Source organism: Leucoraja erinacea, chromosome 48 (assembly GCF_028641065.1).
Source record: "Leucoraja erinacea ecotype New England chromosome 48, Leri_hhj_1, whole genome shotgun sequence".
Taxonomy (NCBI): Eukaryota; Metazoa; Chordata; class Chondrichthyes; order Rajiformes; family Rajidae; genus Leucoraja; species Leucoraja erinaceus.
The window spans coordinates 164,229-178,128 of NC_073424.1; the positions used below are offsets into that span (position 1 = coordinate 164,229).

General features: G+C 48.2%; 1 protein-coding gene and 1 non-coding gene across 3 annotated transcripts in view; both read right to left on the reverse strand.

The window, feature by feature from the left end:
- Positions 1-13,900, reverse strand: part of sema4f (sema domain, immunoglobulin domain (Ig), transmembrane domain (TM) and short cytoplasmic domain, (semaphorin) 4F) — a 155,218-nt gene that overhangs the window by 57,540 nt on the left and 83,778 nt on the right. For both annotated transcript variants that reach the window (XM_055664859.1, XM_055664857.1), the window contains exons 5-6: positions 13,549-13,657; positions 10,697-10,810 (exon numbers count right to left, since the gene is read on the reverse strand). In XM_055664859.1, the coding sequence (XP_055520834.1) occupies positions 10,697-10,810; positions 13,549-13,657 (223 nt within the window). The remainder of the gene's footprint in view (positions 1-10,696; positions 10,811-13,548; positions 13,658-13,900) is intronic.
- LOC129715041 (small nucleolar RNA U85) lies at positions 5,970-6,283 on the reverse strand. Its single transcript, XR_008726436.1, has one exon. It is a non-coding gene; the product is annotated as a small nucleolar RNA U85 (small nucleolar RNA).

The window sequence follows — 13,900 nt, forward strand, 5'->3', positions numbered from 1 at the left end:
CCAGCTTATACACCGTCTTGGATTAGGGATGTTTCTGTCCAACTTAAGGGCCTGTCCCACTTGGAGATTTTGCCGGAGTCATATCAGTGTCGCCAAATGATTTGAAACATTCTAAAATCCAGCGGCGATAAAAAAAAATGTTGCGACACTTTAAAAAAAAGCAGCGCATCATACGCCATCACGCCGCGTCACATAGAAACATAGACAATAGGTGCAGGAGTAGGCCATTCGGCCCTTCGAGCCAGCACCGCCATTCGATATGATCATGGCTGATCATCCAACTCAGTATCCTGTACCTGCCTTCTCTCCATACCCCTGATCCTTTTAGCCACATGGGCCACATCTAACTCCCTCTTAAATATAGCCAATGAACTGGCCTCAACTACCCTCTGTGGCAGAGAGTTCCAGAGACTCACCACTCTCTGCGTGATGAGTTTTTCTCATCTCGGTTCTAAAGGATTTCCCCTTATCCTTAAGCTGTGACCTCTTGTCCTAGACTTCACCAACATCGGGAACAATCTTCCTGCATCTAGCCTGTCCAACCCTTAAGAATTTTGTAAATTTCTATAAGATCCCCTCTCAATCTCCTAAATTCTAGAGAGTACAAGCCGAGTCTATCCAGTTTTTCTTCATATGAAAGTCCTGACATCCCAGGAATCAGTCTGGTGAAACTTCTCTGCACTCCCTCTATGGCAATAATGTCCTTCCTCAGATTAGGAGACCAAAACTGTACGCAATACTCCAGGTGTGGTCTCACCAAGACCCTGTACAACTGCAGGAGAACCTCCCCTGCTCCTATACTCAAATCCTTTTGCTATGAAGTTTTGTATTTTTTGTAAGTTTTGTATCACGCCCTGTATTTTTCGGTGACCTGATACGTCAGTCACCGAACAAAATCGCCAAGTGGGACAGGCCCTTTAAGGTTCTTCGCCCCCTCTGGAGTAACCACTTTCAGTTTAGTTTATTGTCACGTGTACCGAGGTGCAGTGAAAAGCTTTTGTTGCGTGCTATCCAGTCAGCGGAACAACAATACATGATTACAATCGAGCCATTTACAGTGTAAAAATACATGATAAGGGAATAATGTTTAGTGCAAGGTAAAGCCAGTAAAGTCTGAGGGTCACCAATTAGGTAGTTCAGGGCCGCTCTCTGGTTGTGGTAGGGTGGTTCAGTTGCCTGATAACAACTGGGATGAAACTGTCCCTGAATCTGGAGGTGTGCGTTTTCACACCTCTGTACCTTTTGCCTGATGGGAGAGGTGAGACGAGGGAGAGGCCGGGCTGGGACTGGTCCTTGATGATGCTGCTGGCCTTGCCGAGGCAGCGTGAGGTGTAGATGGAGTCAATGGAAGGGAGGTCGGTTTGTGCGATGGTCTGGGCTGCGTCCACAATTCGCTGCAATTTCTTGCTGAACGGTTGGGAGAATGATCTGTTGGAATCAATCCATGAATAAGCAGCCAGGAATCGGTGCTTTATGGCCCCTTAATACACTGTGACAAAGCAGCTCAGCACGCCATTGATCTGAAATGCTACCGGATGTTTACTGACTGCTTTTTTTGTAAATTATTGTACAAAGATAAAACATTCGGCATCTAAGATTATACAATTATTGTACAGCTTCGTTTTTAACCTTATAACCTGAAAATGAAAGAAGAAAAGAAAAAGAGAGGGAAAAGGTGAGGTGAAAAGATAGCTCGAAAAAGCACAAAGATTGTTTGCTAAAGGCACTCTGTACTTGCAGGCTTTTCAACTTGTTTTCAAGATGTTCCTTTCTGCCACAATTGCACCCTGCCTTTCACCATACCTCACTCCAATTCGGAACCTGTGGTGTGCATCCAAAGCTGTTTGTATTTGTTCGGTAGGGTACAAAACACTGGTGGGGGATGGCTGTGGGGAGGAGCATTTGGGCAGCTTTGACGTTTGTTACAAATGGCCTCAGCTGCCCAGCAGTGGGCTGCGTGCTCCGTTGCAATGCCTGTTTTTTTTTTAAAAGACAGGGTTCAATAAGGTATTGTGGCTCCTATAAACTGCAATGGCACATTCAGTGCCTACGTTAGATGCCAAGTGGATTTGCATAGTGTAACCGCAGATGAAAGGCTGTATTGTCACCAATGGTGGGAAATGGTGAGAGTGATGCTCCATCATACTGTGTGGCCTCAGTCTCTGCGTGCCTGGTCCACTCTACCCATCCACTGTATTATTCTGTAATGAGTGAACAGCAGGACGTGTCAGCCAAGGCATAGCGTTCGACAGCAATCTGAAGCTTTGCACGATAGCTGTAGTGTATCTTTGCAGTGCCTGCTGGTGCTATTTAATCTTGCCAGTACAGGTGCACAACCTTTTATCCGGTGTTCCGGAAACCAAAAACCTCCGAAAACCGGCCATTTTTTCCAGGATGTCGTCTGCACACCAAAGCTCGCGTTTGGCGCCAAACTTGACCCGAAACGACCCACGGTCAACCCAGGTCTGTACTACTGTAGCGGGTGCCTCCTCGAGACCGGCGAGACACTTAAACATCTGTAAATCATTGCTTAAATGTTAGTCAGTTAGTTTGGAGGGCTTTTATGTGAAGAGGGAGGGTTGAAGGGGTAAACTTTAATTCTTTGTTCCCTACCTGGTCGGAGAGGCGGGGAGCGGTCAATGCCTTACCGGGTCACCGTGCAGTAAGCTCCGCAGCGCTGTGGCCGCCGACTCCCAGCTGGGGCTGCGGGCGGCGCCGGTTGTAGCTCCGACCCCGGCAACTCTACCCCTGGCTGCGAGGCGCTCCAAATCCAGCACGGCCCGCGGCCCGCGGCCGGACGCCCGCAGCCCCAGCTCCGCGAATGTTGGGAGTCGGCGGCGTCGCAGCGCTGGGATACCAGTGGGGAGCAGGCAATGCCTTACCGGGTCGCCGTGCGGTAAGCTCCGGAGCGCTGTGGCCGCCGACTCCCAACATTCGCGGAGCTGGGGCTGCGGGCGTCCGGCCGCGGGCGGCGCTGAATTTGGAGCGCCTCGCAGCCAGGGGTAGAGTTGCCGGGGTCGGAGCTCCAACCGGCGCCGCCCGCGGCCGGACGGAGCCGACCAGGTAGGGGGCTAAGAATTAAAGTTTTCCCCCTTCACCCCCCACCACCACCACATAAAATCCCTCCAAACTAACTGACTAACATTTATGCAATGATTTACAATGATTCCCCGGTCTCCGGGGAGGAGGCAGCCGCTCCAGACTTTTCAAGCCGCCCGCGCTACCTACCTAATCTACGCTAAAAATCTTCCATTCGGAAATCCGAAAATGTCCGAAATCCGACAAGTGTCTGGTCCCAAGGCTTTCAGATAAAAGGTTGTGCACCTGTAGTAATTATACAATTCATAGCTTATTGGGTGAGGCAGCACCTATGGAGTGAAGGAATAGGTGATGTTTCGGGTCGACACCCTTCTTCAGACTGGGAGTCCGGGGAGAGGGAGACATAGAGATAAGGAAGGGTGAGGTGTGAAAGGTAGACGATCCAACACTTGTCCTTACATCACCTCCCTCACCACCGTGCACGGATCTAAACAGTCTTTCCACACAGGGCAGAATCACTTACACCTCCTCCAAACTTGACCATTGGATTCTGGAGTATTGTGTGCAGTTTTGGTCTCCAAATTTGAGTAAGGACGTTCTTGCTATTGGGGGAGTACAGCGCAGATTCACCAGGTTAATTCCTGGGATGGCGGGAGTGTCATATGTTGAAAGAATGGAGCGACTGGGCTTGTATGAGAGAGGATCTTATTGAAACACATAAGATTGTAAGGGTTTGGACACGCTAGAGGCAGGAAATGTGTTCCCAATGTTGGGGGAGTCCAGAACCAGGGGCCACAGTTTAAGAATAAGGAGTAAGCCATTTAGAACGGTGATGAGGAAACACTTTTTCACACAGAGAGTGGTGAGTCTATGGAATTCTCTGCGCCGGGCCACAAACATCAAGCAGGACACATCCCACCCTGCCAACCACCTTTTCACTCTGCTACCCTCTGGGAGGCGATTCAGATCTCTGAAGGCTCGCACCGGTAGACTAGAGCTTAATTCCAACAGAGAACACTGGGGAAGCAAAATGTAATTCCAAGAAATGCAACATTCTTTTAAAATTCTTTTTAAATACTTATTCATTATTTTTACTAATAAGTGTCAATGGTTGTCATGTTTGTATTTTTTAACCGGAGGAGATGTAATGGAATTTTTTTGCACAGTATTGTTCAATGACAATAAACGTGTTCATTTATTCATTCAGAGGGCGGTGGAGGCAGGTTCTCTGGATACTTTCAAGAGAGAGCTAGATAGAGCTCTTAAAGATAAAGAAGGGCCGAATGTCCTACTCCAGCACCTATTGTCTATTGTTTCGGTGCTCTCAATGTTGCCTCCTCTACATCAGCATGACCAAGAATAGACTAGGGTGCAGGAAAGAATGCAGGAGATTTACTAGAATGTTGCCTGGGTTTCAGCAACTAAGTTACAGAGATAGGTTGAATAAGTTAGGTCTTTATTCTCTGGAGCGCAGAAGGTTAAGGGGGGACTTGATAGAGGTCTTTAAAATGATGAGAGGGATAGACAGAGTTGTTGTAGACAAGCTTTTCCCTTTTGAGAATAGGGAAGATTCAAACAAGAGGACATGACTTCAGAATTAAGGGACAGAAGTTTAGGGGTAACATGAGGGGGAACTTCTTTACTCAGAGAGTGGTAGCGGTGTGGAATGAGCTTCCAGTGGAAGTGGTGGAGGCAGGTTCGTTGGTATCATTTAAAAATAAATTGGATAGGCACATGGATGAGAAGGGAATGGAGGGTTATGGTATGAGTGCAGGCAGGTGGGACTAAGGGAAAAAAAGTTGTGTCGGCACGGACTTGTAGGGCCGAGATGGCCTGTTTCCGTGCTGTAATTGTTATATGGTTATAACTGCAGATGATGGGTCACACCGAAGGTAGACACAAAATGTTGGGTTCACTCAGTGGGACCGGCAGCATCTCTGGAGGGATGGAATGGATGACGTTTCGGGTTGTGACCCTTCTTCAGACTGAGAGTCAGGGGAGTGGGAAACGAGAGGTATGGAAGTGTAAGGTGTGACAACGACAGATCTCAGTCTGAAGAAAGGTCTCTATTCATGTGGCACATGTTTCGGACAAAGACCCATCATTTATTTATTTGCCTCTGTACTCCACAATTTGAGATTTGTGATAGAAAAAAAAAAATCACATGTGGTTAAAGTGACAATAGACAATAGGTGCAGGAATAGGCCATTCGGCCCTTCGAACCAGCACCGCCATTCAACGTGATCATGGCTGATCATCCCCAATCAGTACCCCATTCCTGCCTTCTCCCCATATCCCCTGACTCCGCTATTTTTAAGAGCCCTATCTAGCTCTCTCTTGAAAGCATCCAGATAACCGGCCTCCACCGCCCTCTGAGACAGAGAATTCCACAGAGTCACCACTCTCTGTGAGAAAAAGTGTTTCCTCGTCTCCGTTCTAAATGGCTTACTCCTTATTCTTAAACTGTGTGGCCCCTGGTTCTGGACTCCTCCAACATCGGGAACATGTTTCCTGCCTCTAGCGCGTCCAAGCCCTTAACAATCTTGTATGTTTCAATGAGATCTTCTCTCATCCTTCTAAAAGTGCACATTATCAGATTTTAATGAAGGACATTTTTATATATTTTTGGTTTCACTATCAAAAGTCAAAGTCATGAATTACAGCAGTGTATACACAGAGTCCCCCCATTTCAGGGCACCAACGCCATTCTCCTGCCTTCTCCCCCTAACCCCTGACACCACCCGTACTAATCTATCTCTCTCCGCCTTAAAAATATCCATTGACTTGGCCTACATCGCCGTCTGTGGCAATGAGTTCCACAGATTCACCACCCTCCGATTAACAAAATTCCTCATCTTCTTCCTAAAGGAACTGCGGGTGACGTAGAGGGAGCACTGTACCGTCCCCAATGCCCACACTGCCCCTCAAAGCGCCATCAGATTACCAAAGATTTGCGATCATTCTCTCTGGCTTGTCCGACCTTCGATCTCTGACCCCCCCCCCCCCCCCCCCCCGAATGTTCGTGCCTGGCGTATGAGGAGGTGCCCCTTTCCTGGGCGACCCCCACCCCTCTTCCTTTGTGTCGCCAGGCACGAGGGCACCCCACCCTCACTGTAGGTCCGGCCTTACAGCGGGAGCGGTGGTCTCCTGCACGCCCGCCAAGATTACGGACCCTTCCCCACCCAGATCGAAGGCCGGCATTGGTCGCCAAGAGGTCACACTCGCCTTTGACTCATCACGTGGCCTGACTACTGACTCCACATTACGGAGGGCACTGTACAAGGTCGTAAGGAATAGGAGTAGAATTAGGCCCTTTCGGCCCATCAGGTCTACTCCGCCATTCAATCGTGGCTGATCTATCCCTCCCTCCTAACCCCATTCTCCGACCTGCTCCCCATAACCCCTCACTTGTTCAGGCGTGATTCTAGCCCTGTGGCACAGGTCAGGCATGTGCGGTTGGCAATCATGTCAAGCGGTTCCATTGCACACCATAGGTTCCATTGTGCACCTCTGGATTAGAAACTTACAAAATTCTTAAGGGGTTGGACAGGCTAGATGCAGGAAGATTGCTCCCGATGTTGGGGAAGTCCAGGACAAGGGGTCACAGTTTAAGGATAAGGGGGAAATCCTTTAAAACCGAGATGAGAAGAACTTTTTTCACACAGAGAGTGGTGAATCTCTGGAACTCTCTGCCGCAGAGGGTAGTTGAGGCCAGTTCATTGGCTATATTTAAGAGGGAGTTAGATGTGGCCCTTGTGGCTAAGGGGATCAGGGGGTATGGAGAAAAGGCAGGTACGGGATACTGAGTTGGATGATCAGCCATGATCATACTGAATGGCGGTGCAGGCTCGAAGGGCCGAATTTCTATGTTTCTATTCCCTCATACATTAGTCATAGAGTCGTACAGTATGGAAACAGGCCATTCGGCCCCTTAGGTCCACACTGACAAGCAGGCAACCACCCACATTAACCCCAGCTTCCAGCACTTGGCCCAAGCACTCAATGCCGAGCAAAGGTTGCCTGGACACCTTTCATATGCTGTTAGAGAATCTCCTTCCAGCAACCACTCTGCCAGTGGGTATTTTTAAGGCAGAGATAGATAGATTCTTGATTAGTGCGAGTGTCAGGGGTTTATGGGGAGAAGGCAGGAGAATGGGGTTAGGAGGGAAAGACAGTTCAGTCATGATTGAATGGCGGAGTAGACGTGACGGGCCGAATGGCCTGATTCAGCTCCTATCACAAGATAGGAGCGGTTATAACGGACAATCGGCACTAACGGACACCCCCACACGGTCCATTAGACACGCTAGAGGCAGGAAACATGTTCCCCATGTTGGGGGAGTCCAGAACCAGGGGCCACAGTTTAAGAATAAGGAGTAAGCCATTTAGAACGGAGACGAGGAAACACTCTTTCTCACAGAGAGTTGTGAGTCTGTGGAATTCTGTCTCTCTCTCACTCTCTGTCTCTCTCTCTCTGTCTCCCTCTGTCTGTCTGTCTCCCTCTCTCTCAGTCTCTCACTCTCTCTCTCTCTCGCACTGTCCCTCTCTCTGTCACTCACTCTCTCTCTGTCTGTCTCTCTCTCTCTTTCGGTCTCTCTCTCTGTCTCTCTCTCTCTCTGTTTCTGTCTCTCTCTCTCTCTCTGTCTCTGTCCCTCTCTCTGTCTGTCTGTCCCTCTCTCTCTCTCTCTCTCTGTCCCTCTGTGTCTCTCTATCTCTCTCTCTTCTCTGTATCTCTCTCTGCGTCTCTGTCTATCTCTCTCTCTGTCTCTCTCTCTCTGTCTCTCCCTCTGTCTCCCTCTCTCTATCTGTCTCTCTCTCTGTTCTCTCTCTCCATCTCTATATATATTTCTATCTCTATCTTCCTCTCTCTGCATCTGTCTCTCTCTCACTCTCTGTCTCTCTCTCCGTCTCCCCCTGGCTGTCTCCCTCTCTCTCTGTGTCTCTCTCTCTGTTCTCTGGATACTTTCAAGAGAGAACTAGATTGGGCTCTTAAAAATAGCGGAGTCAGGGGATATGGGGAGAAGGCAGGAACGGGGTACTGATTGGGGATGATCAGCCATGAACACATTGAATGGCGGTGCTGGCTCGAAGGGCCGAATGGCCTCCTCCTGCACCTATTGACTATTGTCCATTAGAGCAAGAGTTTACTGTAGTCTGATGAGCATCAATGCAAGAAATTGCAGAGAGTTGTGGATGTAGCCCAGTCCATCACACAAAAGCAACCTCCCCCCACAGTTGACGCCAGCTATATTTAATGCTGTCTCAGGAAAGCAACCAACCCTTGGGCCATGATCCCACAGACGAGCACCTGCGGGCCCTAATCTCTAACTCCATTTCTGGCAGTCTGCGTTCCACAGCCTCCAACCTCGTCCTTTCCCAGCCCCACACAGCCCGTTTTTACCTTCTCCCCAAAATCCACACACAACTGCCCTGGCAGACCCATTGTTTCTGCTGCTCCCATCCCACGGGAATGATTTCCACGTACCTCGACTCCATCCAATCCTTCCTCGTTCAATCTCTCCCGACCTAGATACGTCCAAGATACCTCATGTGCCCTTCGTCTCTTTAACGACTTCCGCTCTCCGAGCCCCCGCTCCCTCATCTTTACTATGGGCTATTATTTTGTTAAAACGCATTTGTACTCCCTGGCTTTTGACCATGCCTGAGGCTTTGCTTCTGTTTGTGGTGTTTTTGATGTTTCTTTATTTTACATGTCTTTTCCTACTATTTCTTTTGATTGTTATTTTTGGTGTGTGTTAACTTTTTTTGTCAATGATTAGTGATGTACAGCACTTTGTTGCAGCTATGTTTGTTTTTAAAGTGCTCTATAAATAAAATTATTATTATTATTATTATTATGGGCGTTCAGCCATTCTACACCTCCACCCCCCACCAAGAAGGCCTTAAGGGCCCTCCGTTTCTTCCTCGTCCGCACAGCCATCCAATTTCCCCTCTACTAACCCTCTACTCCACCTAGCGGAGCTGGTCCTCACCCTCATCAACTTCTCCTTTGACTCTTCCCATTTCCTGCAAGTCCAAGGTGCAGTTATGAATGAATGAACAAGTTTGTTGGCCAAGTATTCACATACAAGGAATTTGCCTTGGTGCTCCACCCACAAGAATGATACATAAAACATTAATAATAAAACATTATTGATTAAACATGTCAATTAAATAAAATACCAGAGCAAAAGGAGGCACAGATTGTTGGTTATTGAGTAGAGCTACTAGTCGTGGGGAAAAAAGTTGTTTTTATGTCTGGCTGTGGCAGCTTTGACAGTCCGGAGTCGCCTTCCAGAGGGAAGTGATTCAAAGAGTTCGTGGCCAGGGTGAGAGGGGTCAGAGATGATCTTGCCTGCTCGCTTCCTCCGAAATTTCTGCCATCTCCAACGGGATCCCACCACTGGCCACATTTTCCCATCCCCAACCTTTTCTGCCTTCTGTTCCGCAACTCCCTGGTCAACTCATCCCTTCCCATCCAAACCACCCCCTCCCCAGGTACCTTCCCCCGCAACCGCAGGAGATGCAACAGCGATTCCTATACCTCCTCCCTCGACTCTGTCCAGGGACCCCGACAGTCCTTCCAAGTTAGGCAGAGGTTCACTTGCACCTCCTACAACCTCATCTACTGTATCCATTATTCAAGATGTGGGCTCTTATACATCGACGAGACCAAACGCAGACTGGGCGATCGTTTCGCGGACCACCTTCGCTCAGCCCGCCTGAACCAACCTGATCTCCCAGTTTGATTCTCCTTCCCATTCCCACACTGGCCTTTCTGTCCTCGGTCACCTCCATCAGCAGAGTGAGGCTAAACGCAAATTGGAGGAACAGCATCTCATATTTCGCTTGGGCAGCTTACAGCCCAGTGGCATGAATATTGATTTCACTCACTTCAGGTAGCCCCGGCATTCCCTCTCTCTCTCTCCATCCCTCCCCCACCCGTCACACTAAGGTCTGAAGAAGGGTTTTGGCCCGAAACGTTGCCCATTTCCTTCGCTCCATAGATGCTGCTGCACCCGCTGAGTTTCTCCAGCATTTTTGTCTACCTCACACTAACCCTACACACAGCTTACAATGGCCTGATTCCTTTATCCATTACTTTTTTACATATCTTTCATTCACTGTTCTTTATCTCCCCACATCACCTTCTATGTCTCTCGTTTCCCTTGTCCCTAACCAGTCTGAGAAAGCGTCTCGTTCTGAAATGTCAACAATCCCTTCTCCCAAGAGAAACTTCGGTTAGGCAGAAGTTCACTTGCACCTCCTCCAGTATCTGCAGTTCCTTCTTACACACAACATAATCAAGGACCCTTTTTCTTCCCAGCCATTCACTCTTCTCCCCCCCATCAGTCGGGCAGAAGATATAGAAGCTTGAAAGCACATACTACCAGATTCCCGGCCTACTCCTGCACCTATTGTCTATTGTACATAATTCTGCTCGTATGACCTATCACTATCTTTAAACAGGCGGTGATAGACAATAGGTGCAGGAGGAGGCCATTCGGCCCTTCGAGCCTGCACCGCCATTCAATGTGATCATGGCTGATCATCCCCAATGATAAATCATCCTCTTCAGTTGTGACTGTCCTCCAAATATAAGCATTCCCCATGTGCGGCCACAGTCAATGGGTGTAAAACATGAGTGGATTCTCACCGCTCAGCCACATGACAGAGTCCTCTGTGCGAATCTCCAACTTCCCCACACTCTTGACCACGGCCCGATTCTTGCCCTGAAAATCAACCGCCGTGGCTGAAAACAGCACTCCGTCTGGAAGCAAACACGCAGAGGAAAGAAATAATCAGACAGTCGCCAAATGCTTGCATTCACTTGCACTCACAGAACCCACAAAACAACACAAGTGCACGAAAACAGAGTCTTGAACGGAACACATTAGGAATGAGTAGGGAGGGGCGGTCGCGGTGGCTCAGCGGTAGAGTTGCTGCCTTACAGCGCTTGCGGCACCAGAGACCCAGGTTCGATCCTGACTACGGGTGCCGTCTGTACGGAGTTTGTACGTTCTCCCCGTGACCTGCGTGGGTTTTCTCCGAGATCTTCTCCGAGATTTCCTCCCTCACTCCAAAGACGTGCAGGTTTGTAGGTCAATTGGATTTGTATAAATGGAAATTGCTCATAGTGTGTGTAGGATAGTGTTAATAGGTGGGGATCGCTGGTCGGCACGGACTCAGTGGGCCGAAGGATCTCTTTCACGGGAGAGCTATATAGGGCTCTTAAAGATAGTGTAGTCAGGGGATATGGGGAGAAGGCAGGAACAGGGTACTGATTGGGGATGATCAGCCATGATCACATTGAATGGCGGTGTTGGCTTGAAGGGTCGAATGGCCTAGTCCTGCACCTATTGTCTATTGGTTCCGCGCTGTATCTCTAAACTAAACTAAATCCGGATATAGTGGGTCAGGCAGAATCTCTGGAGTTAAGGAATAGGTGACTTTTCCTGTCGAGTCCCTTCTTCAATCTATTCACCTATTCCTTTCCTCCAGAGATGCTGCCTAACCCGCTGAGTTACTCCAGCTCTTTTTCTCTAACATTGGAAGTGAGCAAGATTGTGACACCTCACAGCAGAATATGAAAAACAGATTTTTTAATTGAGTATTGACATGTTTACTGAATAATTGGTATATCAGTAAAATGTTGTTTTTATGTCGCCAGGATAGATTTAATATTTTATAAAATTGTTTAATCTTCATCAAATATTAATTCAAAGTGGAAATTCCTGCGTGGGAAAACTAAACGATAAAAATGCATGTCGTGCATTGGAACAAAGTTAGAGAAGTATCAATCGCGAACCGACAGTACAAATGTACCTCTACCGTTTTTAAAGTGTTATCAGCGTGGTGGCGCAGTGCTACTGCCTCTCAGCACCAGAGGACTGGGTTCGATCCCGACTACGGGTGCTGTCTGTATGGAGTTTGTACTTTCTCCCTGTAACTGCGTGGGTTTTCTCCGGGATCTCCGGTTTCCTCCCACACTCCAGGTTTGTAGGTTAATTGACTTCTGTAAATTGTCACGAGAGTTTAGGTTGGCACTAGTGTACGGGGTGATTGTAGTTCAGCATGGACTTAGAGGTGTTTCCATGCTGTATATACGAATTAAAAGTTGGACTTTCCTAGACCTTGTATTTTTAATAGATTTTTAAAGGCTCGTTTTAAAAGAAAAAATTGTTTCTCAACATGAACCTGCATTATTAATCTTGCAATATTAATAAATCGTCAATGCCTCAGCCCAGCACTTTAACTCCCCTTCCCATTCCCACACTGACCTTTCTGTCCTGGGCCTCCTCCATTGCCAGAGTGAGGCCCAGCGCAAATTGGAGGAACAGCATCTCATATTTCGCTTGGGTAGTTTACACCCCAGCGGTATGTACAGTGACGTCTCTAACTTCAGATAGCCTTTGCTTTCTCTCTCCATCCCCTCCCCCTTCCCAGTTCTCCCACCAGTCTTACTGTCTCTGACTACATAGTATCTCTGTCCCGCCCCCTCCTCTGACATCAGTCTGAAGAAGGGTCTCGACCCAAAACGTCACCCATTCCTTCTCTCCAGAGATGCTGCCTGTCCCGCTGAGTTACTCCAGCATGTTGTGTCTACATTAGTGATTTTGATGTTTAGTTTAGTTTGAGAGATACAGCGCGGGAGTAGGCCCTTTGGCCCACCAAGTCTGTGCCGACCAGCGATCCCCGCACACTAACACTATCAATAGACAATAGGTGCAGGAGTAGGCCATTTGGCCCTTCGAGCTAGCATCGCCATTCAATGTGAACATGGCTGATCATCTCCAATCAGCACCCCATTCCTGCCTTCTCCCCACATCCCCTGACTCCACTATTTTTTATTTAGCCCCTGACTCCACTATACTACGCACATCCTGTATTCTTTAAGATGTTTAATGGTTCTTTTGAAAAGAAAGCAATGTTTCTCAACATGAACCTGCATGGTTAATCTTGCAATATTTGTAAACCGTCAATGAAAACGCATTCTCTTACTTCCACTCCATATCTAGTATCATCAGTGGATTTGATTTTCTTGTGCGGGTCTGTATTTTTGTTTAGGTTTAGTTTAGTTTAATTTAGTTTAGAGATACAACGTGTAAAAACAGGCCCTTCTGCCCAATGAGCCTGCGCCGACCAGTGATCCCTGCACACTGACACTATCCTACACACACCAGGGGCAATTTGCAATTTTACAAAGCCAACTAACCTACAAACCTGAAGAAGGGCCTCGACCATTCCTTCTCTCCAGAGATGCTGCCTCACCCGCTGAGTTGCTCCAGTATTTTGTGTCAACCTACAAACCTCCACGTCTTTGGAGTGTGGGAGGAAACCGGAGATCCCGGGGAAAACCCACACAGGTCACGGGGAGAACGTAGAAACTGCGTACAGAGAGCGGCCGCAGTCGGGATGGAACCCGGGTCTCCGATACTGTAATGCAGCAACTCTACCGCTGTGCCACCGTGCCACTTGCCCAACGTTTATCGAGCTCATATTATATACCTGCGAGTGTTGCTGCAAATGGTTGCATTGGCTCAAACGGACATTTTCGTCGTCCCTTCTCCACGCCTGTGATTCTGTTCTCCGTGTTATCCACAGGACCAAACACCTTCTGAAATACAATGTCGAACAGGGCTGACCATTAGGGTCCGATCAAAGGGCAGAGTACAAAATCAAAAGAGACGCACGCACACATCAAGCGATTTTTAATTTCCTGGGCTTGTCGGTTTGTCAGTAGCACCATGACAAGTTGCGGTTTGACTGTCTGGCACACCTGCCAGTTTAGGTGTCATCTGCCAAGTTTACTGCTCACTCCCGGAGAGTAGTGTACCTGGACACTCCGGACAGCAGTGTA